This window comes from Apostichopus japonicus, chromosome 6 (assembly GCF_037975245.1).
Source record: "Apostichopus japonicus isolate 1M-3 chromosome 6, ASM3797524v1, whole genome shotgun sequence".
NCBI lineage: Eukaryota > Metazoa > Echinodermata > Holothuroidea > Aspidochirotida > Stichopodidae > Apostichopus > Apostichopus japonicus.
The window spans coordinates 16,285,001-16,312,408 of record NC_092566.1 but is presented as its reverse complement, the minus strand read 5'-3'; the positions used below and the strand labels follow the sequence as shown (position 1 = coordinate 16,312,408).

At 38.5% G+C, this 27,408-nt stretch overlaps 1 protein-coding gene across 4 annotated transcripts in view; it reads right to left on the bottom strand.

Moving 5' to 3' along the window:
- The window catches only part of LOC139969116 (uncharacterized), a 66,187-nt gene that overhangs the window by 13,442 nt on the left and 25,337 nt on the right, over nt 1-27,408 (bottom strand). For 3 of the 4 annotated variants that reach the window (XM_071973912.1, XM_071973909.1, XM_071973911.1), the window contains exons 2-5: nt 5,123-7,437; nt 4,431-4,502; nt 4,165-4,260; nt 2,484-2,619 (exon numbers count right to left, since the gene is read on the bottom strand). In XM_071973912.1, coding sequence (XP_071830013.1) covers nt 2,484-2,619; nt 4,165-4,260; nt 4,431-4,502; nt 5,123-7,437 — 2,619 coding nt within the window. Of the gene's footprint in view, nt 1-2,483; nt 2,620-4,164; nt 4,261-4,430; nt 4,503-5,122; nt 7,438-18,074; nt 18,241-27,408 lie in introns of those variants that run through there. The other variant, XM_071973910.1, reaches the window with a different exon arrangement.

Here is a 27,408-nt window from a genome sequence, read left to right as displayed (position 1 = left end):
TTCGTAATTAATCATTTTTGTTAAAAAATGTTGAATAGACGAGATTAATTGACTAATCAAAACTTTATCATTTCTCAACAGTTTTGAAATGATGATTTTCTGTGCGTAATTTGAAAAAAAAAGGTTGAATTGTATTGAAATATTATTAACTTATCAAAGTTATCATTGCGATGCAAATTGTTAAATTAATGGCATTTGATCAATTATCAGTTTTGTTTGCATTTTACAGCACAGTGTTGACTTCCTCACTCGTTAGATCGAAGGAATTTGTCGCTTTGCTGCAAGGTTGTTAATATATTATCTGAACAATTAAACATTTTTTTTTATTATTTCTATATTTAATAACTAATTTATGTATGGCAGATGTTTTAGCAACTGTGAAAAGTATTACATAATTACGTAGCAAAGCCTACCACTTCTAGATAGGCAATGAAATCGTATTTCCTAAGTCTTCTGAACCCCATCCCCCCCCCCCCCCGCCACACCTTCCACACACACACACCATTTCCTGCTCATCCCATGATCTCTGCCACAATTTGAACTTTATACATAACAAATTTTAGTTCATGAATTTGACAATCATATTTTGGAATTCTCAGCCCATAATAATCGTAAAAAAGAAATTCTGGAATGTGTCAAGATAGATATACGGAGCTCATATGATATCTTTCGGCACGCCCTACAGGTTTACGACTCGTTTATAAATTCGATAAAAAAAAATAAGTCGTTATTAATTCTATCAATAAAATAGACGACGTTACGGTGAACTTGAAAGTACAGGTAGGCTATACCTTTTCCTGTCCCTGCTTGTTTCTCTATTGTCTGTTTTTGCGATACCATTTCAGCTGTGATACTGTTATCCGCAGTCTTGACCGTAAATGCTGTTTATTATAGCTAGGCATTATTCCCGGCATACCGACATTTCGCTGCCCCACCCCTCTTCTCACTAGTCCGGTTAATATTTTGTGTACTTTCACACAAGTCATCACCATTTTTCCAAATATGCAAATATGCTATGCAAAAAAAGAACAAATAATGGTCACCTATGTTTAAAATATTACCACCTGTTTACCCGCAGACTCATAGTGGAATTTTTCTTTGCTCAACAACTTCGTATCATAGTAAAATTGAAACCTCCGCAACATCTGAGATTAAATAAAAACTATTGCATCATGGTAGTAGAACTTTCAATTAGGTGAGTATTGTCGTCTAGACATTTAATGATAAAATATAGACTTCTTGACCTCTACGAATAACGAAATGCCTCCTAAATACTAACGGAATTAAAGAACCACGAACTACAGAAAACACTATACAGGTTTTTTTTTTATTTCGCATACGTTCGCGTGATGATGTAGTTGTTTTTTAACTTTCTTACGAGCTTACCGTCACCATGTGATGAGAAAGGATGCATCTCACGAAGTCACCTTTAACAGGCAAGCGACATTTACAATCTCCCCAAGAAGGAAAATTAAAGTATTTCTATTCGTTAGAGAGGCAGGTATGATAACCTAATGGTTATATCTTTAAACTCTTCCTTATTCAATATAGGATGTTAGTTCAGTGCACTTAAAGTTAAACCCTATAAACGGATTTACCTCAAGGGGGGAAACAGAAATAAGTCAGAGGACGGCGTCTTAGTTCTCATTATGTCTACATATTTAGAAATGAAATATTTTGGAATTCTATCGCCGCTGATGTAAGCCTTCTCATGAGTGCGCTTATATACGTACATGTCTTCAGAGGTTGTCAATGAGACATTCATAATGAAATTGCACATACAGTCATGTATATTAAAGGCTGTGGGTGGTATGTTGATTATCCTCTAGATCAGAGTGGCAATCGAAAAGGAACGGGATAGATAACGAGGGAGCATAGATCTAATGAAATGTGAATCAATTATTTATTCCAATAATTAAGGTTCTCAGAGTTCTACAAAAAAAACCTTAGAAACCTATAACCACCATTTTTTAAAAGAAATTACGACCAACGCTATACCTCACACTTGTCTTGGCTCAATTCGGACACTTTCCGATCAACCTTACCTGTCAGACTTGGTAACGTTTCAACACTACACCCCATTGAACCCACTTCCGGGTCAACGCCTACTTCTTTTTCCTTCCGAATCTTAACATTTTGAAGACCAGCTACTTTTGTCCAATATCGCTTTTAGTGATTGCGCGACTTCAATCTTTCTGGTGTTGCATTTTCCATCCTTTTTGTTCATTTTATTTGATTTTACTTTTCCAAAGTTTTCTTGTCTGATTTACAACAGAGAAGACTTTGTAAATTAGCTTTGCGTTTTACTTAAAGGTGTCCATAACAAATGGAATGTTGTCAATATTACATGCCAAATGGAGCGAAATAAGACCTTATAATGCTGACCAGGTCCCCTAAGAAATGTCCTTCTCTATGGAGACAATATTGCTCGTGGCACAGTTGATGAGTCACACATATAAAACAAAGACTATCAAACAACCTACTTGGCAATTGACCAATCAGTGGCAAGTTAGTGTCGGTGAAAATAGCGCCACCGTCTGGTATAACTCCATGTCTCCCTCCAAGATTACCCATAATACATTGTCCCTGTCTGGCCAAGCTACATTTTGCCGCATCGTCCTGGGAAAACATGACAGAGAAAACAATTGATCTCGTGAAAATTAGATGATTCCCAAGTAATAAATGAAATTCGTTTTGAAAGGTATACAAAGCGTTTTTCAATTTCTAAATTTAAAGTCATTTTCCTTTTAAGTGATATGACGAAAATATCCCGGAGGACAGAGAGAGAAGTTGAGAATGGAAATAACTCTTTGAAAAAGGTCGCGTCCAAAGAAAATGACCGAAGGCTAAATCAATTTCTTCTTAGAAACGGGGTATAGTCACGGTCGCAAATGTGGACTTTTTTTCAGTGAAGGATTTTAGTAATCAAATTCAATAATAAAAACTTGAAGAGCACGCGCTGAGAACATTAACACTGACAATTTTCAAAACATGGCTATAAAGTTTGGCAAGAAAAGTCAATCTCTGGTTTTGAAAAAAAAAAACGAAAGATCATATTCGAAAGGCACTAAAAAAGTATGTATTAAAGTGACAAAATTAGTATGTAATATTTTGAACTTCATTCAGCACAGAAATACCACAACTGCTTTGTTTTCGTTTTGGGGGTTTTTTATGGTGAAAATGTTAAATGCTCTGCGTCTATAAAACTTGAAAACCGAATTTAATTCCTTAATACCATTTTCAAGATTGGGCGAAATATCAAGAGTGACAGAATGGTATTTCGACATATCAATGTCAAACTTTAATCACTACGTCACAGACTATTCATATAGTAGAATAATCTAATTCGGCCGCTGCTGTTGCTCCACGCCTCGCATTACCTTAAAGCACTACTTACTGAGCAGCTATCACAATCAATCTTGCAGTATAGGAGTTTTCAAAGTTTATTTTCTCACGGACGGTTTCTATGAGACCTGAATTTCAATCACACGTCTTTATATAGCATAATCGTTAACATTGGGCCAGTGTGCAAAATGCATTCACCTTTAAGCCTAATGTAAGCAAGGGGGCATGGACACCGTCAGATAATCATACATTCAATATAGAGTTATTTCAGCAGACATTGGGAGCAAACAACCGAATGATCGATATTATCGATATGATCGATAGCCGCAGTGTTCGATACATGTTACACATTAACTTGTATAAGCATAAATAGCATAGTGTTTATATCATGTTACACAATAACATATATAATCAAACCTGACTTTGCGGCTCAGCGTGAAGATAAATTTGTAATTTTACTAAACCGAATTTGCTTTGTATCGACGCAACTGTCACTGATAAAGGTTGAGTATCACTTTCTGCTCAGTGCATTGTAACAGAACATAGGGCTATGTCCATTCACCATCACACTGATGACAGTATTACCGTTATTAAACGTCACGCTTTATTCACGCGAAATATCAAGCCCATCAAGCATAGCTACTACCTCTTTTACATAACAACTGAAATCGTACAACCTTCAAAACAAAAAAAGTCGATATTATTGATAATACGACTGGGACATTACAACCATTCCTCGTATTTCACAGTCACTTCCTATTGACAAGCTAATTTTCCACCCTTTTGATTGTAATGCCATGCCCTTATTATACAACATACCTGAATGTTAAAAGGGTCATACACTTGACTGCCGTAGTTACAATCTGATACATCAGTTGCATCCAGAACACTCCAACTGCTAACTTCCTCCGATACCTGTGGATCATGAAGAGGGACACATCTTCTGTGAGACATTAACCCAGAAATTTCCCCGCGCCCGTCAGCAGAGATCGGGCAGCAAATGTGCATTTTGACATGTTATAACAACGAAAAGAATTGTCGTCAATTTATAAATCGATAGTCTGACGAAACATCTCATGACTTACTGAATCAGACAAGTCGAGTGCAGCATCGATAATTGTATCCGCTAAGTAGTCGTTTCCTTGGTGAGTTTGACGCTGGAAGATAAAAGAATGCCGAGAAGAAGAAAAAAGAATAAAGATTATACTAAAATTGAACGGTGTAAGACGACAAGGCATGCACAGTGATTTGAATACTTAATTCACTTTCAAATCTGTTCACTACAAAATTTCGGGGACGACTCGTGAACTCGAATCATGTTTCGCCATTAATTTTTACGTGATTCTTACAACCGTCATATATATAAATCTAAATTTATATATAAATATATGTTGGAACTTGATGAACGTCCAAGTGTCCAAAAGGGACTATACAGTTGAAATCATTTCTTATGGTATCGAAATTCAAAGACGGCTGCCATGCTGTAACTAAAAAGAAACAATGCGAGCGCAAACAAAATTCACGGACAGAATAATGCGATGCAATTAGATATTAAAAACCAGTCAACATTGTTGAAAAGATGCGCTATGCAAGGTTGCAAACCATGTGGTCATGTAGCTGAGGCTGTAGCTTGTAGCTGAAATCCTTCCTACATAGTGGATCGTTTAGTGCATAATTAACTAACAAACGATTCTTTGACGGTCAGTCTGCTGTTCATCTTACGGTATATACTGGTTTGAACGAACTTTCGGTAATCTTTTTATCTCAAATTACTTACGAATGTGACAGTTCCTGAGACGGCATCGTTTTGAAAAACAGCAATTGCTGTCACACCAAACGACAAAGGATGTAGTACTTCTTTCAAAGTGGAACAAGACCATCTCGAACCTACAGCATCATTTCGATGAACCACTATAGACCGGGCGTCGATGCTGTGAGGACCTCGGAGAGTGATTGTTTGATCTACAAAAGTTTCTGAAAGTTCTGTCCTGTCTTCTAATGTTACGAATTTACCACTGAGATCACCTACTTCATACAAATCTAAAGTACTAGATGGAGGGCTACCCATGATGTTGAAAGGGTTAAAATGTCCTAGCGTTAAACTACATTCATTTTCTTCTCCATAAGGCACGGGTAGGACATGGACATGCCATCCATTCGCCATGTTTGATAGGCCAGAAATTTCGACTGATACACTGGTTGGGTCGTTTAGTCCTTCCTGGTCGAATACAATGGACCCTAAGATTGCCGTATCAGACCATGTCGTGGTGCTTACGGTTTTCTTAAGAATCCCGAAAGTGTTCTGACATGCAAGACGCCCAGCTCCAGCATCGACAACGTGAATGACTACTGATCGTTCATCGATTGAGTAGATTCCTGATAAAGGTAATTGGACATCAGTAAAGAAGAACTTTCCGTCGCTAGTATGCAACATTGACGCAATATTCAAGTTACCATGTTTGCCAGAGAAATCACCCGCTTCACATCGTCGAGGATTCGAAGGGGAACAGTCGGAGTACCCATCGTCTAAATCGACTTTAAACGGATTGTAATGGCCACCGTTAGCATTGCATCTTCCAGTCTCGGCAATGTAGTCGTTGTTTATTTTGTACATGTGTACATGCCAGTTGTGTTCAACCGTTGACGTTCCATCAACATTTGCGATATCGACAAATACGGTCGTCTCCGAGAGAGGGTCGTTCTGATCTTGCTTCATAACGATGCTACCAGTAACTGGGGCTTGGAAATCCACCACCACCGTTTTTATGTTTTCAGTTGGATAGCTAATTTGACCATAAGCATACCGAGAGCCGTCTTCGGAGAGATGAAGCACAATCGATCGTCCGGCAATGCTGTTGGTCCCGAACAGTGGCATGTTCCAATCTGTGTATACCTCCGCTATAGTTTCCTTGTTGGTTAGAAAGCCGAACTTATTGCTAATATCCCCTATCTCGTATTGATCTTCGGTACCTACAGTTGCATTGGGGAAGTCGGTTACTCCATATGGATTGAAATGGCCTGCAACAGCGTCACTACTAGCAAGATTATCGTCTGCAAAGTACCGAAGTGGTATCGGGTACTCATGAACATGATACCCTCCTATCAGCGATCTTAAATTGGCAAGTTCAACGTTCACTGAGGTATAATCCCAAGGAGATCTTTGGCTAAAGGATATGACGCCAGTTATGTTCTTTGCACTGATCTTAGTTTGAACACTTCTGGGTGCCAAAGTGTTTATCTTGTTACAGGTAGCTAGGGAACCATTTGGATACGAGAGTACTAGTGACATATCTACGACAGAGTTGTCACCTTCTAACGAAAGATCGGGGTCGAAAAAGTAATACGCTTGATGGTTAGAAACTGTTCTTATGATAAGAGAACCAAACTTTGTCGAAAGATCATACACTGGTTCATCGTCCACAGCCTCACATTGTTGTTCAAGGTCCATGTCGACTGTAATACCACTGTTACTTCTTATTTGCCAGTCAAGGTTTCTGATGGTTTGCGGAGATGATATTATATCTAGATCAACATATATGGAAGTGCCTAGTGTTACAGCTTGACCGATTTGCTGACGAAATGTTACTGTTCCTGCCACTGGATATTGAAAAGTTGACACTGCAGTTAGCATTTCACCGACGGGAATTATGGAAGCACAGTATCTAACAGACCCTGTTGACTTTTCAAACAGCAAAGCTCTTCCTGATATTGAGTTCATCCCTTCAAACGACACATCACTATTTAAAAACGATTGCGGGCCATCATTAAGCGCTGTTCCAGTTAAGAGTCCATGCGTATTGCTGAGTGAACCACCACCCTCGGAAAACATTGGTCCAATATTATCTTCTGAACAGGGCATATCTCTGTCATATAACATCGGGTATTCATGGATACTCCATAGAAAGGTATCCCCACTGGCAACACAATTCTCACAATTCAGTGTAACTGTGATATTTACTTGTGCTTCCAAGGGAACGAAGTCAACTGTGGCTCGTAGGCCCTGGATGCTGATATGGGCAACATGACGTTCCGCAGTAACCTCGTTTAACATCAAGGCGATGAATAATGCCAAGTACATCCAAGAAACCATTACTGCAAATATGAAAGGAGAGATACAATAATGAAAGGTGAGATGAAACATAACAAAGAAGTGTCATTTAATAGTAGATTTCCTGCCTGCGATGTTGAAATAACAACCATGGTTGTGAAATTGGAGGAGAAAAGAGAAACAACGTTTTAGCACTCCAAACACAGCCATGTGCAAAGAAAACAGATTGACAATATTAAGCAATGCATCTCAAACAAAGGTTAACTTGAAAATAAGATATTCAGCTTAGCGTTAAAAATATACATTACAACTCTTTAACGTCATAAGTAATAAAGATGAAAAGTTGGCAATGTGACATGTCCTGATTAATTACATCATTTTGCAATTATGAGCCTTGCGATTTCTCTTATCATCCAAAATTATTCAGAGATGTGACCGTCATATATACTTATCGACTCACTAGTTATGTTTTATTGGTGCTTTTGTTTCTTCGCTTTCTGGGTGAAAGTTACAGACGGTTGTCAAATATCAATCGCATTCATGTAGGTTTTTCCAAGATATTGTAGGAAACAAAACGAAGATACTTAAGTTGCGTTTTTGGAAAATTAAGAGATGCTTCAAACACTCGAGACATATATTTTATAACACTAAGCCAACAGCCATTCAAACGGGTATATTTTCAACTATATTTGACAGTATAATAAAGAAGTTACCTTCGCGGCAAAATCAACCATGCATGAGATTTTTTTGTCTTTCACCTGGTAGGACACAGGACAGTATATTATACATGAAAATACCATCCATGTGTTTATGCACGCATCTCGTTGCATCCTTGAAGTAATTTAATTTTAGTACGTATGTAAGCTTGTGTTGTGGATCGTTTCCAAGGTTCAAATCAGTGGCCCCTTTAAATATAATACTCTCTACATATAAGCTTTTTCAAATATATATATATATATCTATCATTGAGACACACTTAGATGACATGTCTAATTTAGGACATAAAATATTGAGCTATTTAAAGCATAAACGAGATACTAAAATAATATTCATTAAGATTTGAATAGTTCTAATAAAAGTACATTTGACTTTGATTCTGATACCCTTTTTATTAAATATAGATATTGAAAATCAAAGTTTATGTTATATAGGCAAACTGAATTGGTAATAAATAAACATTAGAGCGGATGCATAGCATTCACAAGGTGACACTTGTGCAAGATTAAGATCTATCAGCTCTTCCTATTTGCACCACAAATGAAGACGCCATCATTCTAACCTATCGTCTACTCGGCGAAATGTTTATTGAATATAAACTCTATTAAGTACCTAAAGATGAGAATCACTTGTTGAAAGAAAGGTGCCCGGAAGGAGATGCATATTAATAGATGAATTTATGATAACTTCAGACCCATAAAATCACAAATGAAAACAAATATCACGAACTTTTCGACTATCAGGGTATAAAAACGATAACAAACAGTAGGCCATGATGCATGGAGGCACCCAATGTACCACATGGCTTGATCAGTTTGTACTTTGAATAAGATACAACCGTTATTTTTTATTCAGTATAAACTGAAGTGTGTTATAACACCGTAAAACATGTTAGACCTGTCAGCAGATGCTACTGTGCACCCAATGTACATAGCTTGATCAGTTTGTACTGTGAAGAAGATTCAACCGTTTCTCAGTATAAACTGAAGTGTGTTTAACACCGTAACACATGTTAGACTTTTCAGCAGATGCTACTGTTCACCCAATGTACATGGCTTGATCAGTTTGTATTCTGTGAATAAGAGACAACCGTTAATCAGTATAAATTGAAGTTTGCTATAACACCGTAACACATGTTAGACCTGTCAGAAAATGCTACTGTGCAGCCAAAGCACATGGCTTAATAAGTTTGTACTGCAGTGAATAAGAGATAACCGTCAACCAGTGTAAACTGAAGTGTGTTATAATACCGTAACACATGCTAGACCTGTCAGCAGATGCTACTGTGGCGAAAAAAATTACTAACAGACGAATTCATTACTTGAAGGCTGTTTCAACTAATGACTAGTTTGGAGTCTAAACAACTGTCCTTATGTTTGACTAGTCATTATACATTGTAAAAATTGTAGATTCTAATTATTTTGCAGTAAAGTGTCATCCACGTTCTGTTAAAATGTGGATGGAATTATTGGCGAAACCTTTAGAGTAGTCTGGTTAGTTCAGTCAATCATTATGCATGTTGTGTGTTTAGTATTATGTGTTTGTGAGTCCTCAGTAGCAACTTGTCATAAATGTAACACATGTTAAGAAAATATAACACAATCAGTTTTTACTGTGTAAAGGTTACTCACCTTTTCTATAGTTTTAACTAATAAAGCCATGAGAATTGAATGATGGAAGCCTAAAACAATTGCAATTGACAACGAAGTTTCGTATTCCTTTGTAATGATGTGGACTGTATCGCAGACGGTAGCAATTCCGTACTTTCTAGCACAGTTGTCTGTACTTATTTTCGCCCTCGTAGATTTTAAGAATCTAATATAGATACTAATGCAAACTTAAGTACACCTACACTCGCGCTTGGAGCGTTGTACTCCGCACTTGCACGCAATAAAGGGGAATACTCATGCTGTTGTGCTACTATACTGCAAGTCTGTTAAAATCTCATATTGACATAACGACAAATCCGTAAATACATAAGTCCCATTTAGATCAACCAAGAAATCATTTAATCGATTAAAAGTCTCAAATCAATTTGAGAGAAATTGCTGGGTTTTCATATATTAAATAGTTATCAGGTTTAAAAGCAGTGGCTGAAGTTGCTGAACCTCGATTTGGGAGTATACCTACTTCGAATAAGAAGTTGAGGCCAAGCACATATCAAGCACTTTACAGAAGATATTGACATCCACGTAAACGCTCAAACTATATATAATATGTCTGTGCAATGTTGTTAGCGCCTTACTTAATATTCCGGTGTGTTGTTAAATCAGTTCCCTGTCAGATTGCACACCAGTTCGTGTGTGATTTAGGTCAAGATAATATTTTTCTGTACTGTAAAGTAACACCACTGTGCGTGGAACCCATTAGTTTCGGCACCATTGTGATTGGGCATTAAAAGCGAAAGATTGCTATTCTTTGAGAAATTCGTATTTAACATAAGTGTTCTACTTTGATGAGCCTGTTATATTTCAAGGGTAATTTCACTAAAAGAAAGTGGGAGTGGTATTTAAGCCAGTCTGCATCGTGTATGCACTAGCAATGTTTGTTTAATGGTCTATCTATAGGTAAGGAACACCCTCAGGAATGTCTTTGTAGACGTGCAGGCTACGTGTTCACGCACATACGTCTCAACAGCTAGGTCTGATTTTCTCTTTCCTACAACCATATTTTGCATATGTTCTTTTAACATTAAAAACTTGCATGATTCTGTTGACGATAGTGATTGGTTACCTTTAAATTATCCTCATCATATTTCATTTAATCAACAGTGAAGCAATCTACATTTTTCCGTCTTTTGGTTTTTGTAAATTGAATATAGGACCTACAAACCAACTTGGATGACGGAAGAAATCATGCACAACTACATAAAGGTCATTTGAGCGTCATGCATGCACTTCATGTAAAAATTCTGACAGATACCTTTCCGAGTCATCAACATGAAATAGGAACATTCTTTATTCTTTTACCTATATTGTGCGACGCCACTTTCGCTGATCCATGCAACGAACATACTCCTGATAGATTATCAATACAAAGAAACTTGCTTGACGTCACGACCGGAATCATTATAGTTTTCCTTGGCCTTTCAAGAATGATTTCTCACTCTTTGTGGCATTTAGTGCAATTCGGCAATTTACTTTCAAAGGGCGAATTAAGGAAGGCTTGTCTTTCGTGTTCATCGACGATGGTCCACGTTATGTACGAACAAGAAGATACGACCCAGGCTTAAGCCTGGGTCTTATCTTCTTGTTCGTACATAACGTGGACCATCGTCAATGGAAAGCATACTAATGCAATTGCATTAGTATGCTTTTCTTTTTATATTTCTTTTTCAGGTCAAAGGCTTCGCTGTACAGTAAGTTATGCTATTTCTCGATATATATCACCGCATTGTCAGCATCAAAGTAACAATTCAGCTTTATTGACAGTTAGCCAATATTTTCATCAGACACAAATATACTTTCGATAAAGTTTACGTGGGTCAACAATATACTAAATTGGTCTCATTTTACCGTTGAAATGACTTGCATGCAATGCTGCCGTGTATCAGTGTACAGTCAGGGAGTTTTTCCATAACAACTCCCTGGTACAGTACACGTACAACCTTCGCGGTTTCCGTCGGTTAACGGGTTCAATGGTTATTGGTAAGTGAAAGTGTCTTCGGGGCAGTAGTTCATACCTCTGCTTTACATGTCAAAGATAGCGAACACTTCAATCGTAATCTATAGAAATTTAACATTGTAATTTCTTTCGAAAAAGAAATTTAACAAACTTTAATCACATATGCACATTGATAAATGCATCGACAAATGCATTGACATATATATGCAATCACTAATAAAAGCACAGGGCACATGGGTACGAATCTTAAGTATGTGTTAAGTTGTCTCCCTTGAGGTTTAACATAATCTTCAGACAGAGTCCAAAAGACGTTGTAAAACAATGAATTATTTAAACCATGAAATATAGTATGCTTCGAAGCTCTCTCTGCAGGGGTTGTAAAGGTCATGTAATGCCAAAGAACAGGTGTGTATGTGTGTGCGAGGACACATCCACTTTTAAAAGTATCAAATACAATCCCACTTTGCAGGAAAAACAAAACATTTCCTTCCTTTCATCTATGTTCATCTATATTCATCGATGACACACGACACTTGATTGACGGGTTTGTGAAAACCGCGAATCTACGGATGCAGCATATAAGTTTCGAGTTTATCACACCTATTTATCGTTGTTAAGTCATTTCTCATTTAACCATTTGATACTTTATAAGCATAGTTAACGCCTGCACTAAACCACAAGCCTAACCTCTGCATATAGCCTAACTTGTTATGGTTCACTTACAGGACGCGTGTTCGTCGCGTTTATAAAGAATTAGTTGCACACTCTCAAAAGGCCAAGGTCATTGCACACCAACAGACATATTTACACTGATGTGCAATAGCTTGGCGATGTCCATTCGATTCAAAATTCTTTATTCATATGTACTATGCGTTATATGCTATTGTAATGTACCCCTTATGAAGTACCGAGAAATTATTAGTAGGCTATGGTTCTGTTACTGCGCATTGCAAGAATGTAACAAGGATTTAGCTTAGTGTATTGGCGTGACTCCATCGTACCCATCGTCAGTCGAGCGACATGGTTCAGAAAGGGGTGATGGGGGCGGTTACATTCAGCCGAAGAAAAAAATAGACCACTGCTACGGGGTATACAATCTTTTTCAACCTCACACACAAGAAAGATACTTAGTAGCACAACCGAGCGCTTAGAGCTAGTTATAGACCTAATATATTGTCTAAACATGCCTCGAAATGCACCAATTCACTTCTTTTGTTTCTAAGGCGAGGAGCCCCAGACTCCCATATCCAGGAGTCGCCTCCCAACGGGGAAGGTTTCTGCCAACTGTAATGAAAAATGCTAGCTCTGATTTGGTGAAACATCTTGCCTTACTCTAGAGATCAATGATGATGCTAACCAACTCGAAATCATTTGTGAGTCCAAAGGACAGATCTCGCAAGAGATACTTTGAACAGACATGAAATGGAAATAAACGACCCCCTTTTGATCGATGGTTGTGATTGGACGTGATAAACAAAAGCCAGATCATTTGAAACAGTCAAGTATAGAGTATCACAATTTTTTTCGAACAAATACTGTTGCCCTTGAATGCATCGTTATAATTCACATCATACTAATAAATGGGGGCCTCCTTTTGTCAACATATTGACAACATTTAATTCTACACAGTATATTGGCACCTATTATGACGCACCTTCTGTGGTATCGTGTTTCCACTTTGAGCATTTATTGAAATGAATCATGCAATGTATATAAATGTTCTCTCTAATTCGTTTCAAGGTCCAAACGGATCCTTCGTATATTATCATTGATACTGTGATGTTTGCGGAAATTTGATGAAGTTTGCCTTTTTGGTTTCCCGAAACGGTAACCCATGGAGTCACGTTTACCGCACTTGTATAGTTGTGAGGGGGGACCGCGGATTTCAAAGTTGGCAATGACTTTAACGCGGATAGCAAAGTCGGTCATTATTATGATAAAAACCAAAGAGGAAATATATCTATAACGAAAATCACTGCTTGCAAGGCAGAAGACGTATAATGAACACACCTATTTTTTTTATGTATTCTGAAGTAGGGTAAGTTCTCATTCGACTACGAAAAAATGTTTTTTACATGCCAACCCTTACGCATTGCGAGTAGAATCCCTGCGACAAATCTTACGCGGTACAGGTAGGACTCCTGCAATGTCATCTGCGAATTAATTAATTAGGTCACAAATCCGGAGTCTATGCATGCTGAGAAACATTTCATACTTTAGTTTTGATTTGTGTTTGTTCCGTGGTTTTAATCCCTTGCCTTGTCAGGTACAGTATACCCAAAGCCATGAATGTTAGAGTCGGGGGAGTAACAAGTTACGGAGGGGCAATATATGTGTCCTGTATCTTGTAATCTTTGATAATTATAGTCGTTACGACACTATAGGCTGTGTTTGGTTCAATATAACCTTTTAGTGTTGCAAACTGTGGGCCAAACATCTATCAGCAGTTTGATAAATGGGGGGAGGGTCAATAATTCTACATAGAGATACGCCCGTCCCTCGCCCCCCCCCCCCCCTCCCCCCCCCCATGGGGGCCAGTCTGACTAGGGGCATGATGTACAGGTATAGATAAAAGGTAAACTAGCTCAACATAGGAAACCGGTAACATAGGCGCGAGTTGAATATTAGCTCTATATATCGATATTATGAAACATATTAAAGCATTTTTTATTTATCCGAGCCTCAATGGGTCATTACATAGAAGAAATGTGAAATACAATGTACGACTATACAATATACGCAGACGTTCCAAATTGCAAATGTTAACGTTTGAACGTATTTGTACATCTCTCATCTTCTCTGCCTCCACAGTCTTATACTTGATGTATGACGTGTATGTATCAAGTAGTATTGCTTGTACTAACTACAACTGTCCAATTAATGTTGTCTGGGGTATATTACTGCCTTATGAAACAGAAGATTACAATTGACAAAATCGAATGTATGCAAAGTATGCCCGTAGAGTAGTTTTGCACATTCCCCACTCTTCTTAAAATTTATCAATGGTAAAATATATCCCGCGGGCAAATTGAATTTTAATATCGAAAATAGTTAGGGTTGATTTATCACGTACACGTGGAGAAAAATAAAGTACCGTGAGTCGGGATCGTGTATAACTAACTACGGTGGACTTGATGAATCGAGCGCCTGAAGTGTGATTCGCGTCTACAGGGAGCTGTTAGTAGAACTATATAGCAGCGCTGTACCGTAACTAAACAAAACGAATATTATAACTACATAGGCTCTATAGGGCTGATGCTTGTTAGAACCCCACGATCAAACTTCTAAGACACTTTCAAAGGCTTGTAGGTATAATGGATAATCAAAATCTTGTGACGTCAGACTTTTATTGAAGGTCATCCGTCCTTAACATAAAACTCTGCTAGAATCTATAGTATAGTGGTCACTAATATTTCAATCTTCTGGACTTTGTTACAGCCATTTACAGGCAAAGGCAGTATCCTGCCTGAGACAGGAGGTTCTTGTCTCATAATAAAACTCCTGCACACTACTTGGAGAGACATGAGCTGAATGTTTAGCAGACCGATACAGTTTGGCTGCAGGAATCATAAAGTCACAAATCACCCCACATGGTGGTTATTATTGTCTACTGTCTAGTGTAGGATAGGTTGTACGCTGCGGCAGAAGTGTCGATAGCTATAGGCCTGGCCCGGGGATACTTATTTCACCGCCCTTCGCCCCTACCCCTCCCTTTCCCCACATTATATTAGTCTTCATTTTTCCTTAGAATCTATGATGAAAATTAGAATGTGTTATTTATTATTTAATTTCCTCCGGACCACGGGGCTGTCATCCCCCGGACCCTCGTTAAGCTTGCTTTTCCGGCGTAAGTTACTGAACTCTCAGTGTAACATATATACTGCCCTGGAGACCTTCAACTTCAGAGAAGCGGCCAGCTCGAACCAATCAATTATTTGATTAATACAGGTCTTCTCTATTTACTAGTTAAAGTACAAGAAATATGTTTATAATGAGTAGTGGTAACCATTTTCTTTATTGGGGGGGGGGGGGGGGGGATTTGTCCATAATCAGTTACTTCTTAAATTTACAAGAACTATATTAAAGATATGAAACTACACACCACCTTTTGCGTTACTGTTGAAAAAGAATTTAAAAAAATAGCATGAAAATTCACAATTTCAATATTTTATCCCGTTATTCTTAATACGTCTTCCTCGGTACCGTCAAAAGCTGTTAATTTCCAGATGACCTATACATCTTAGAAATGAAAGCGAGGTTAGTTTAGACTAATTAGAACTTAGGTAAAGCCTTTTTGAAGTATACTAATCCCAAGTTTAAACTAAGCTCCTTTTTTGGGCGGAGTAACTTAAAAAAAAAAAAAGCACGGGTTAAAAAAAATGTTCACCCATGCATCACCTTCTTTCACCAGGAAATGCCTTGTTGAGTTGAGTACATACGGTACTTACACTGGTATATATGACACGCTATCAACTATTCACCAAACCACCGAGATAACTTCCTGTGGCATGGTTGGTGTACTTTGAATATGGTTTTAAGTCTGACTGTACCCGCACCTTAGGCAATCAATTACATATAGGCATAGAGAGAAAGATGACTGGTATGGTCTCTTTCAAGAAAACTTGGTCCCTTGCAAGCTATTTCCTTGTCGGTTTTACGAGACCTTTCCTAAACTACAATGGTTAATCCTAATCACCAGTACGTTATGACTAAGATGTACAGACCCATTTCCTCATACAGGTATTTTAACCTATGACGTAACTATAAAGATTTGCTATTTGGTCGTTGTTGGTCCTAACAATAGAATAGCTCTTGCTAATCTTTCCTGGACTTTAAAACATTTGATAGGCAAAGAGTAAACAGGGAGGAAAGTGTGTAGGCTAAAGGTCGTATCTTGATACCAAAAAAAAAAATAGGAGAGGAAGCATTTGGTCGGAGGGTTTGATAACCTGGATCCAAGCGTGAATCCTAAATAACAAGGCAAAAAAATAATAAATGAATGATAACTGAACAGTACGTTATCTCTACCAAGGCCTTTAACATTACAAAGGCAATGTCAACAATGTTAAGAGACCCGGTTATCCCCTGTATAGATAGCCTTATGTACAAGCTTACTGAGATTATTGTAAGGTAATGTTTCTGTCTAGGAAGGAAAACTAATCAGCATCATGCGTCCATATTTATATTTGACCTAGGATATAAACAATTCAGAAACCATTCCACAGTTATTGATATGAAAGTTTTATTGGTGTCTTTGGGATTATAAAAAAATAAACGCTGCCACCCCACGCCTACCCCATGACCACACCCCACCCCATGCCAAACACCAAAAACTTCTCAACTTTCATACAATTTTCAGCAGTTGAAAGTCACCAATCACAGTTTAACAAACGTTGTTCACTACCACCCGCAATCAATTGTGCTCCTAGGTTAAGATAGACATTTAGAAACGCACCATGTTGCATGATATATATATATATATATATATATATATATATATATATATATATATATATATATATATATATATATATATATATATATATATATATATATGGAATTCGTTGCAACCAGGCATCGCCACTATTTAAGTGTAATACTTGACAGTTACATCACGTTACGTAATCCAGGTAGCCTGCACATAATCACAACCAGTTTTTATAATCAACAAGCATCATTATTTACCAGGTTACCATGTCTCATCAAAATGTAGGCCTACTATCGGTATGCACGAGCGGGTAGGACTCGTAACTATATACCGAACTAAATCACGACTGTTCTTAACAGTAATTGTACGATATTGGTAATGATAATTCAATGTCGGTAAGACCTCCCGAGCTACTACCCCTCCCCCTCTCGGACCCTTACCCTCCACCCCTCTCAGTTATTTACCATATTTACCCATGTTGTTTTAATTACTACTGAGTAGATCATTTTGTACCCCTTGGCAACCCTTGGCTTAAGACAAACGGTTCAAAAGTGAGCCGCGGGGACCAACTAGTTGAAGTTTTCAGAGTCTTATATACTCTTCGTTGGAAATCATTTAAAACTCTCCCGGTACGTTATACCTTACTCTCATATACACTATACGTTGTAATGTGATCTTATATCATGTCTCCAAAGAAAGAATAAAATAGAAAACTATAATCTTTTCTTACAACATGGAATGGTCAAAGTCCTTTGCACTAATTGAGTAGGGTCTATAGCACTTTAACACTACCGTATATATTATACGGCATGTCAATAATTAAATTAGTGTGAACAAGTATCTACGAAATCAAACGAGAGAAACTATTTCATTTCTTTCTGGAAAATATATATATATATAAAAAAAACTTACAAATGTTGGAAGACTTCATGATGGTTTATGCTATAATGTAGCTATAGTCTATCCTTCCAGGCACTGGCTCGATTGTCGCTTCCCACTACTACAATATATATAATAATCCCACATTAACACTGCCGTTCTGTTCAGTACTGGTGCTTACCGCAAAATAAGCTCGGCTGGGTTAATGCCTCTGCGTTTTATATAGATATGTACGACCTAGCTTGCAGGACGCCTCCCAACACATGCGCGAGTCTAATCGGATCAAATACATTTAGCTTCAATACAACTCTTTACGCAGCCTGAACAGACACAGTTCGCGTGTCTTACGTTACGAATAAAAAACACTGTCGTAGAAAAAACAACAAGTACAATATATTTGGTAAGATCATAGAACACTTGATCGACTAATATTACTAGGCTATTCTAGTTTCCGTCTTTGTTTAGTGTTCTAATTATTGTCTTGTTTCCTTTCACTTTAATTTGTTTTAATTTTCTGGGGGAATTTTGGGAAAAGAAAACCTTTCCCTTGTCGCTTCTTATCAACTTCATTATAGTTTCTTGAACTCACAAAACGTCTGTAACTTAACTTTCGATATATTTTCTCCATCTTACATTGTACCCTAAAGAGAAGGCATTTACTTTGAACAACCAAAGACATTTTAAACAGTTTTTAAAAATGTGTCTATCATACATTTACTTACAAAACATGTCTATATATGAATAGTGATTATCGTGTATGCATGCATGGAGCAACAATCATTGCCGTGGATATAAACGCTATTTATACACTCTCATTTTTCTATCTTTTCTTCTTCAATTTGTTTTTCTTTCTATTTTCCTTCTTTCCGCTTTCTCTGTTGAGATTGTCAGCTATTCAGACGATCAATTCTTCAGACGGAAATCGATACAGGCGAGGAAAGAATGAAAGAATTAAAAGAATCCATTTCTGATGAAGAAAAGGACCTAGATTTTTATTGCGATTACGAGAATGAAGATTTTATATTTCAAATGTAATGCTCGTATGGCATATCAGTCGCTGGGAAATGAAATTTGGAAAAAAAATTAAATGAAAAGAAAGTTAAAAATATCGCGTAGTTATAAATAATAGCTGTACCCTTTATACAAAAATAAATATAAGTTAAATTCAGCGAACGAATATTTTTTTTTTTAGTTTTTTTTTTCTATTTGTATAAAAATCTGTGAAGGACATTTGCTATATTTGGTTAATGTCTTCATTGCTTTACAGTGTGTTTGGACTGCTGTTCCAGGTTTATCGATTTTTTAGTTTATTTTGACTGATAGACAAAGAAATTACACAAATATGGTGAAATTTTATCTCCATATTTGTGGAATTTTTTAAAATTTGTTGGGGGGGGGGGGGGGAGAGGGGCAAAGAAAACTAAGATTTGCCTGATATTTCTGTTCTGGGTATTTCTTATTTGTTGTAATAGGTAAAAACAGGATATAGCAAATAAGAATATATATTTGGAATATGACAAAGACGGACGTCAAATGAGAGGTACATATTGACTGGGGAGGAGGGGAGGAGGGGAGGAGGGGAGGAGGGGAGGAGGGGAGGAGGGGAGGAGGGGAGGAGGGGAGGAGGGGAGGAGGGGAGGAGGGGAGGAGGGGAGGAGGGGAGGAGGGGAGGAGGGGAGGAGGGGAGGAGGGGAGGAGGGGAGGAGGGGAGGAGGGGAGGAGGGGAGGAGGGGAGGAGGGGAGGAGGGGAGGAGGGGAGGAGGGGAGGAGGGGAGGAGGGGAGGAGGGGAGGAGGGGAGGAGGGGAGGAGGGGAGGAGAGGAGGGGAGGAGGCTAGGAGGGGAGGAGGGAGGAGGGGAGGAGGGGAGGGGGAGGAGGGGTGTTGATACAAGTGTTATGTCAATGGTGAACATTCTTGTGCAGCTGCAACTTCCCTGTTGCTTGAAGGGTATGTGTATATACATTGAAAGCTATATGACTGCTTTTCTTCAGCTTTTAAGTCCTATTCTTTTCCTAGCCTGACGGTATCGAGGCCAACCATACTTGTCATGAAAAATTGTAAAACGGCCATGGAGAATCATGAACTGTCTCTTCGAGGTCAAACTCGAATACTTTGAAAAGAGACTTAACACCACGCCAAATATTTTCCTCGAAAATCGTCGTCATGAGCAATGTTTAGTATTGTGACCTCACCATATGTCATCACTGGGATGCACGAGGAATAATTGACGTTCGATGTAAAAGTGATGATCGAGGGATGTGCGATGCCTGAGGGACAAGTGATACCGAGGGACATATTATACCGAGTACGGAATGCCATATGTATCAAGAATGTCCAAAACAATATAAGCATGTCCAAAATAATTAGACAAGTGGTGCTGGAAAATCAAGTGATACCGATGGACAAGTGAAAACGAGGGATAGCCTAGGTGATACCCGGGGAAAGTGATACCCAAAGAGCACGTGATGCCCGAGGGGCACGCGATGCCCGTGAGACTAGGGATGCCCCAGGGACACGTGATGCCCGTGGGTCTAGTGATACCTGAGAGACGAGTGGTGCTGGAAAATCAAGTGATACCGATGGACAAATGAGAAACGAGGGATACGTGATACCCGAGGGACACGTGATGCTCAAGGGACACGTGATACCCGAGGGACACGTGATGCCCGAGAGACAAGTGTTGCTAGAAGGACAAGTGATACCAATACGATTGATATCCGAGAGACAGAGGGTGCTCGAGGTGTTAGATGCCCTGTAAATATATTATTCTCACTTTTCACTATATGACTGAAATAAATGATAACCCAAAAGGTAGCTGTTATTTCTTTATTATATTATGTTTTTTGTTATAGGGTAGATGAAAAATTGAAGCGCTAAACTTTAACTTTCTCTCAGGAATAAAAGGAAAAACTTATATCGGTCATACATATTCATATTATCCCAGTCAAGAGCTCCGTTGGGAAGTACGGACTGTCCTTTGCTATTGTTTTGGTCACTACAGATTCCCGTGACTGTTTTCGGCTGTCTTTTAACCATTGATGCCACATCATATCACACTAGTAAAATATCACTAAACCCCCACACGACGCGAAATCGCATACGCGAGCCTGTTACGCATGCCTTCATATTCTAAAGTAATTTACACGATACCGTATAATAGCCTATCGCTAGCCTGAGCGATGTAATTCCTTTCTTTCGTTTTAACGTCCTTAGAGTCTGTAAAACACAATTGTAGATTTATAAGGGTGTTGGTATTCCTTCGTTTTTCTTTTCTCACGTTGGTTAAGGTCACAAACGTCGCATTTGGAAAATTTTGAGAATTTTAACTTCTCGCCTCAGCGATCCACTCCGACAAGTTCGTGCTTTCTTAAGTTGGCTTTCGTTTGTCCTAGGTCAACGTGTAAGGGCAAGTGCAAAGGAGGGTGTCTTTGAGAATTTGGAGGTGGGGGGCAGCATCATGGTTCTATCATTTACATCATTTTAAATGCATTTATATTGTTCAAGCGTAATGTCTGAAAAATATCTGGGGACTTCCCGCCTCCCCTCTGCCCCTCCCCAAACCCCCCCCCCACCCACCTGTCCCACTCCCCACCCGGCTACGGCTATATGCGTTTAGATGTGTTCGTTAAAATGAGAAGTGTCCCAATGTAGTTTCAGCTGCGACTAAATAATGGCTCGATCCAAATGACGCAACGTGTATATCCAACGCACGGGTAAATGATAATCACACGGGTTTACAGCAAGTTTGCCAAAGGTACCACCGAGTAGCATAGAATCTTAGATAATTTGGCGACTTTGAAGTGGCAAATTGTACTTATTTATCTAGTATCATAATACCAAGATTATACCAATCTGGCTTTTTCAATGTGGCGACTAACACGCACGTCTCCACCTCTCGTTGCGTTACATACGCCGCTGGACATTACTGTTTTCATTAAAACCCTCGTTTTTGTCTCATTTTGGGTAGGGGTGGTGGGGGGGGGGTTAGGGTGTAAGAGCATATGTGAAAAGGTGATGAATTTATAAAGGTTAAACACGAGCCACTGCCTTATTATCACTGACATGTGAAATAGGACACGTGCGTGCCCCTTGGTTCATGTCTCAAAGGTAGTTTATAGGCATTTGAGCGGCCGACGTAATCAAATGGCCCGTGACCTCATTGCTGTCAAATTCTCATATAGGCCCTATTTGGGGCAGTCATCGACAGACGAAAAGATTGAAATTATATTCGATCATTGAAAGAGACGAAACTCTTGCACCGAATCTAAAATGAACCATAAAGAAAGAAAGATATATTAAAGATAAGTTGCCGCAAATTGTTACAGTATGATCAATGTAGTTGATAGATTGATAAGTTATGAAAGGTCAAAGGTCATATAGAGTAAACACTGACTACTTCAAAATAGATATGGTCTTGAAAGGCAGGTCCCTCAAGAAATCATTCATCTCCCATCAATTTCCTTAGTTTTTTATCTATACTGAATAATAATAATACCATATATGGAGGTTGTCGGAGTGATGAAATGGCTAGTCTGATAGTCGATTGTGACCTTTACCCTCCGTGCTAACCTTGGCACAGTCGTTCAATCAAGTTTTCATCCCTGTTCATGTGTCACAGTCACAGTCCAAAAAGAAACATTTCCGTTTATTAAAATATTCGCTGTAAAATATATCCACAATTTTAGATCGATAAAGCTACATAATAATGCACATTCGATAATGTGTTTTGTTTTTGCAACATATTCATTTTACAATATACTGAATATCTAAAATGCTAAATCGATAATGACGACAGCGCCTCAGTCTAGGCCTAAATGTTAATGATAATCCGTTGCTTAATAAGGTACTTTCAATTCCTGCAGAACAATAGAGTATCCCCCACCCCCCCCCGATCCCCCTGATGACACCCAACGCCATTTTCCTTGATAAAAAACAATAATCGTAATACATTGTGAACATGTTACTTGCGGCCATAACAAATTCTTATGCATTTTATTTGTATGCGTGTAAGCGTGTGGGTGTGTGTGTGTGTTCCCTCGCAAAGTTAACATTATAGAGTTTCTGCATGCGCTAGACTGACTAGTTCGGTAAGTTTGACTTATTATAAATAGGATCATTTATCAAAAATACAGAAGTGGGTAAAAACTAAATATACCCTATACTGATAGAATCATGTTTTATAAGTCTGTACAAATGACCGTCATACATAAACATCAGGCGACACTGAACTCCTGATGGAATAAACTATATATAAACCGATATAGTAAACGAAGGGAAATTACCAATTCCTTATATTAGTCATTGTAGAGTATTTAGAGAGAAAGGTGTATTGCTCTGGTATGACCCTATAAGTAAGGCATATATTTTTGTTCTTGTCACGCATATGCATATAGAAACATTACCGCGACATGACCTATAATCACTACTGGTTGAGTCCTTAGAGGATTTCGGCTGGCTCAATCCAACAAGTACTTCTCGATTGCCAACTGATTACAATGTTGTCGTTCCAGGGATTTGCTATAGTTATAAAAGAATGCGATAGAAATCTACCGAGAATGGTAATCGGTCGCCTGTGGTTTATTTTAACGCCAAGAGTTACCCCCTTTGATTCACCACGTGAACCTATAACAGACATGCTTAACTGAATCTATAGACAAGACTCACTAGTTACCCCTCACCACACCCCTCCCCTTCATTTACAGTGGACAAACTGGGGAAGGGTACCCCCTCCCCCATTTTGCTGTGCAGTGGAATCCTATCACCACCACCCAACCGCCATCACCATATTTTAGTCAGTTACAAGTTAGATTCGAAATACAACTATCATGCTTTCAACCTCACAGGGCCGTATACAAGAATATATTATAGGATTGAAGTTATCACAATATAGCGTGCAAAACGACTTGTCACGCATGTTGAGTTTCAGCATCAAGGTATATACTTCATAGTTTCACTAGTACAAGTTGAACGCATTCCTATACCCAACCATACGGTGTCTAAGATTTCACAATATTCAATAATCCAATTTAAATTCGAAAGCCTGGATAGACCACAGACGTAACGGTGTTATTTCACAAGAATGTCTAGGGCACACCTGTAATAAACTTATATATACTCAGGTGTCTCTTTTCGAAAGCTGGAGTTCCGTCATCTATATATATATATACAGTGGAAAGAATTGGGTCAGTTTAGTCACCCACTCTAGATACGGTCAAGGTAATTGCTGGTTCATAAAGGTTCGAAGACATATGTTGACGTTTGGGCGAATTTCAAATCAAACCTCGATTATAATCATAATAAAATAATAGCAAAAGACAAGGTGATGATTATGAATAGAGAAATACCTCAACAGAGCGATCTGGAAGATGTCATGGATCCTACACGTCTGAGAATGCGAACTTGAGCAAGTCTAAGCCCGACTACAGCTGACAGATATATGGATAGCCTAAAGCTAACGCCGTCTCATGTTTTCCTTCAAAAGTGTCCCTCCTTCTTTTCGTATTGACCTCAAGACCCCAACATCGATCTAAGCGGCATTACTCTAGAATATACAACAAGTAATTAACTCTATACCTTTAAGCATTTCGCAATTTTCATTTGACTAATTTACTTCCAGATTGTGAAGATACTCTATTTGCTAGTTTCCATTGCGGTTTCGATCGAAACAGCAATGGAAACTTGAACTGTATTTGCCTGCAAATACGCAGTTTTGTAGTGCGCGTGGAGTGATTACAGTATTAGGAAGACCTTTCGGTTGTTTATGGTGTTATTGGGGGGGGGGGGCGGATAACACACCAGGGAGTATAGTCATGTAGGTACGTACAAAGTGAGGGCGCTTGTGAGCGCCATGAAATGCTCAGAAAAAGTTGGCTACGCAGCTAGCCTCTGAAACTGCAAATATACAGAGACTACATGAAACTTTCAGTTTCAACTTCCAGTTATGTGGGTATCGTTCGCTTGGCCAGTAATGCCAATATTTTAGCGCGCACGCGCACTACAATAAAAAAGAGTTGGTGAACAAAAGGAAAGTATGCAGAACGGGTCTTAAAGCAGCATTTTGCGTTGGGTCGCTTTTTTCCACCTTTTTAACATGTGCATCGATTTTTTTTAGATGTATCAATCATAAAACAGCAAACTAAGATACCATCCAAGTTTCACCCTGCCAAGAGCGTTAATTAGCGAGTAATTAACGATTTATATCGATAACGAGTAAAAGTGTCCTCGACAAAGTTTTCATATCTCCAAATCCACTAGTTTGAATTCCACCAATCAGTGAATAGCATGTTTATTCATGAGCATTTTTCGTTTGGTCGCCGTTTTCTACTTTTTTGACATATCCATCGAGTTTTTTACATACACATCAAATAAAAAAACAGCAAATTAAGATATTAGCCAAGTTTTTCCCTGCCAAAATCGTTAATTGGCGAGTATTCCACATACAAATTTAATCGCATTCAGTTCCCAAACCCACTAGTTTGAATTCAACCAATCAGAGATGCAGGTTTAGTTATGAGCCGTTGCTAAAAATAGATTCAAGACTTTGCGTTGGTACAACCAAGGAGTTGTTATGCAACTTCTTGGTACAACTGCCATATAGACTGTACACAAATCAAGCGTTGTGTTATATTACGTATTTGTCAATGACGTTCGTAGTGTTTAAATATTCATATGATGGGCGAGGTTTATTGGGTTCCCAACGGAAAATATCTTGGAGAACAACAAAGTTGAAAGTTGCAATTTTTTCGACTTTTATGCCACCATTTGAAGTAAAATATAAATAGAAAAGCTAGTTATGTATGTCGTTATGGCATAGTGGAGTCAGTGAGGTTGAGAAAAATCATAGAAAAGGACGCAAAATGCTGCTTTCACATCTATTCTATGTCATCATATGTATAGGTTGGTCTTGTATTGTACATACTGTACCAGTAAATTCTTATACAATTTGAGTGCAACTCGATTTAACTGGAGCCTAACCAAGAAAAGAAAGTTCAATAGGTGAGAAAGAGTTGGAATTCGACTGTCTTAGTCCCACCAATTTGAAACCTTATTATGGGAAAATAACTTACAATATTTGTTAAGGTTAGCACTGAAATGTGCAACCAAACAAGGGCACTGTGGCAACTAAATACATATACACTGGAACGACCTTAGCATGACGATTTTCTTTCCCCTCACTGCATGGTGCCTTTTTTTATTCGAAAATTAGAACCGAGGGGTTTTGTTAAGGCTATTCCTAACGAATTATTGTAAACCGAGTTGTATTATAGTTCATTCATAACATCAAAGATAAAAAGTCAACTCTCTTAGTCAGCATATGAATACAATAGATTCAATTCATTGTACGGGTGGTATACTTTAGAACAGCTAACCCTCTGCATAGAACATACATGCATTACTTGTATCTTTAGACTTTATATTGAGTTCAGTGGTGATGAGAAGGCCAGTCAATACAATACACTACTTTGATCGCGTTGTTATACGTCTAGGCTCGTCAATAAATACAAAGCGTATCAATTGAAGAAAATGATTACCAAGGAAAGATTGACTTCACGGTATGGTGTGCCAGTAGATTCGTACAATAGACTTCTGAAATTGTAAACACCGACGGAAATTACCTTGTAAAAGACTACATCACAATGTATTTTAGGCTACCGAGGTTTTTAAATGAATATAGATACTGATTACAACGTCAGATGCTGTGTGACGGGAAGGGAGTGAGGGTGGGAAGGCAGGATTCGTCTATGGCTCCACAGTCAAATAAAATAATCTGAAGAGTGGATTGAGGGATTATATAGAAGTGGGTTGGGATTCCATTCAGTGGGGTGTGGTGGGGGTATATAGAAACTCTGACTCGTAAAAATATATACATTTGTTGGTCTGGGCAGGGCAGGGGAGGGAGTGGGGGAGGACTTGATATCCGCCCTCATGCCCTTCACGTTGTGTAAGAGCTCCCCTATCGCATATTAACTCTGGTTATATACCTCTCCTCTCCCCCTTCCCCTCCTGCAATGATAAAAAAGTCAAGTAAGCCTTTGTATCTGTTTATAGCTATCCATAGCTGGCAAAAATAAAATTGTACAGCTTAATGCATATATTTGTATAAGTAGCGATATGTGTATAGGATTTCCCAATACAGACTAATTTGAACGCTCTCCTCCCCGCCCCCCCCCCCCAAACTTTGGCAACACCATGTATCGCAAACGTCGCAAGTTACAGTGCCCCCTCCTTCAATTGTTGTCCCCCCCCCCCCACAACCCCCGTGTCCGACAACACAGAATCCCTGGCTATGGGAATGTATCGCTTAAATAAACCCACGGAAGTATTAATACTATGTTTATACCATATGAGTAACGGGGACTGTTACACC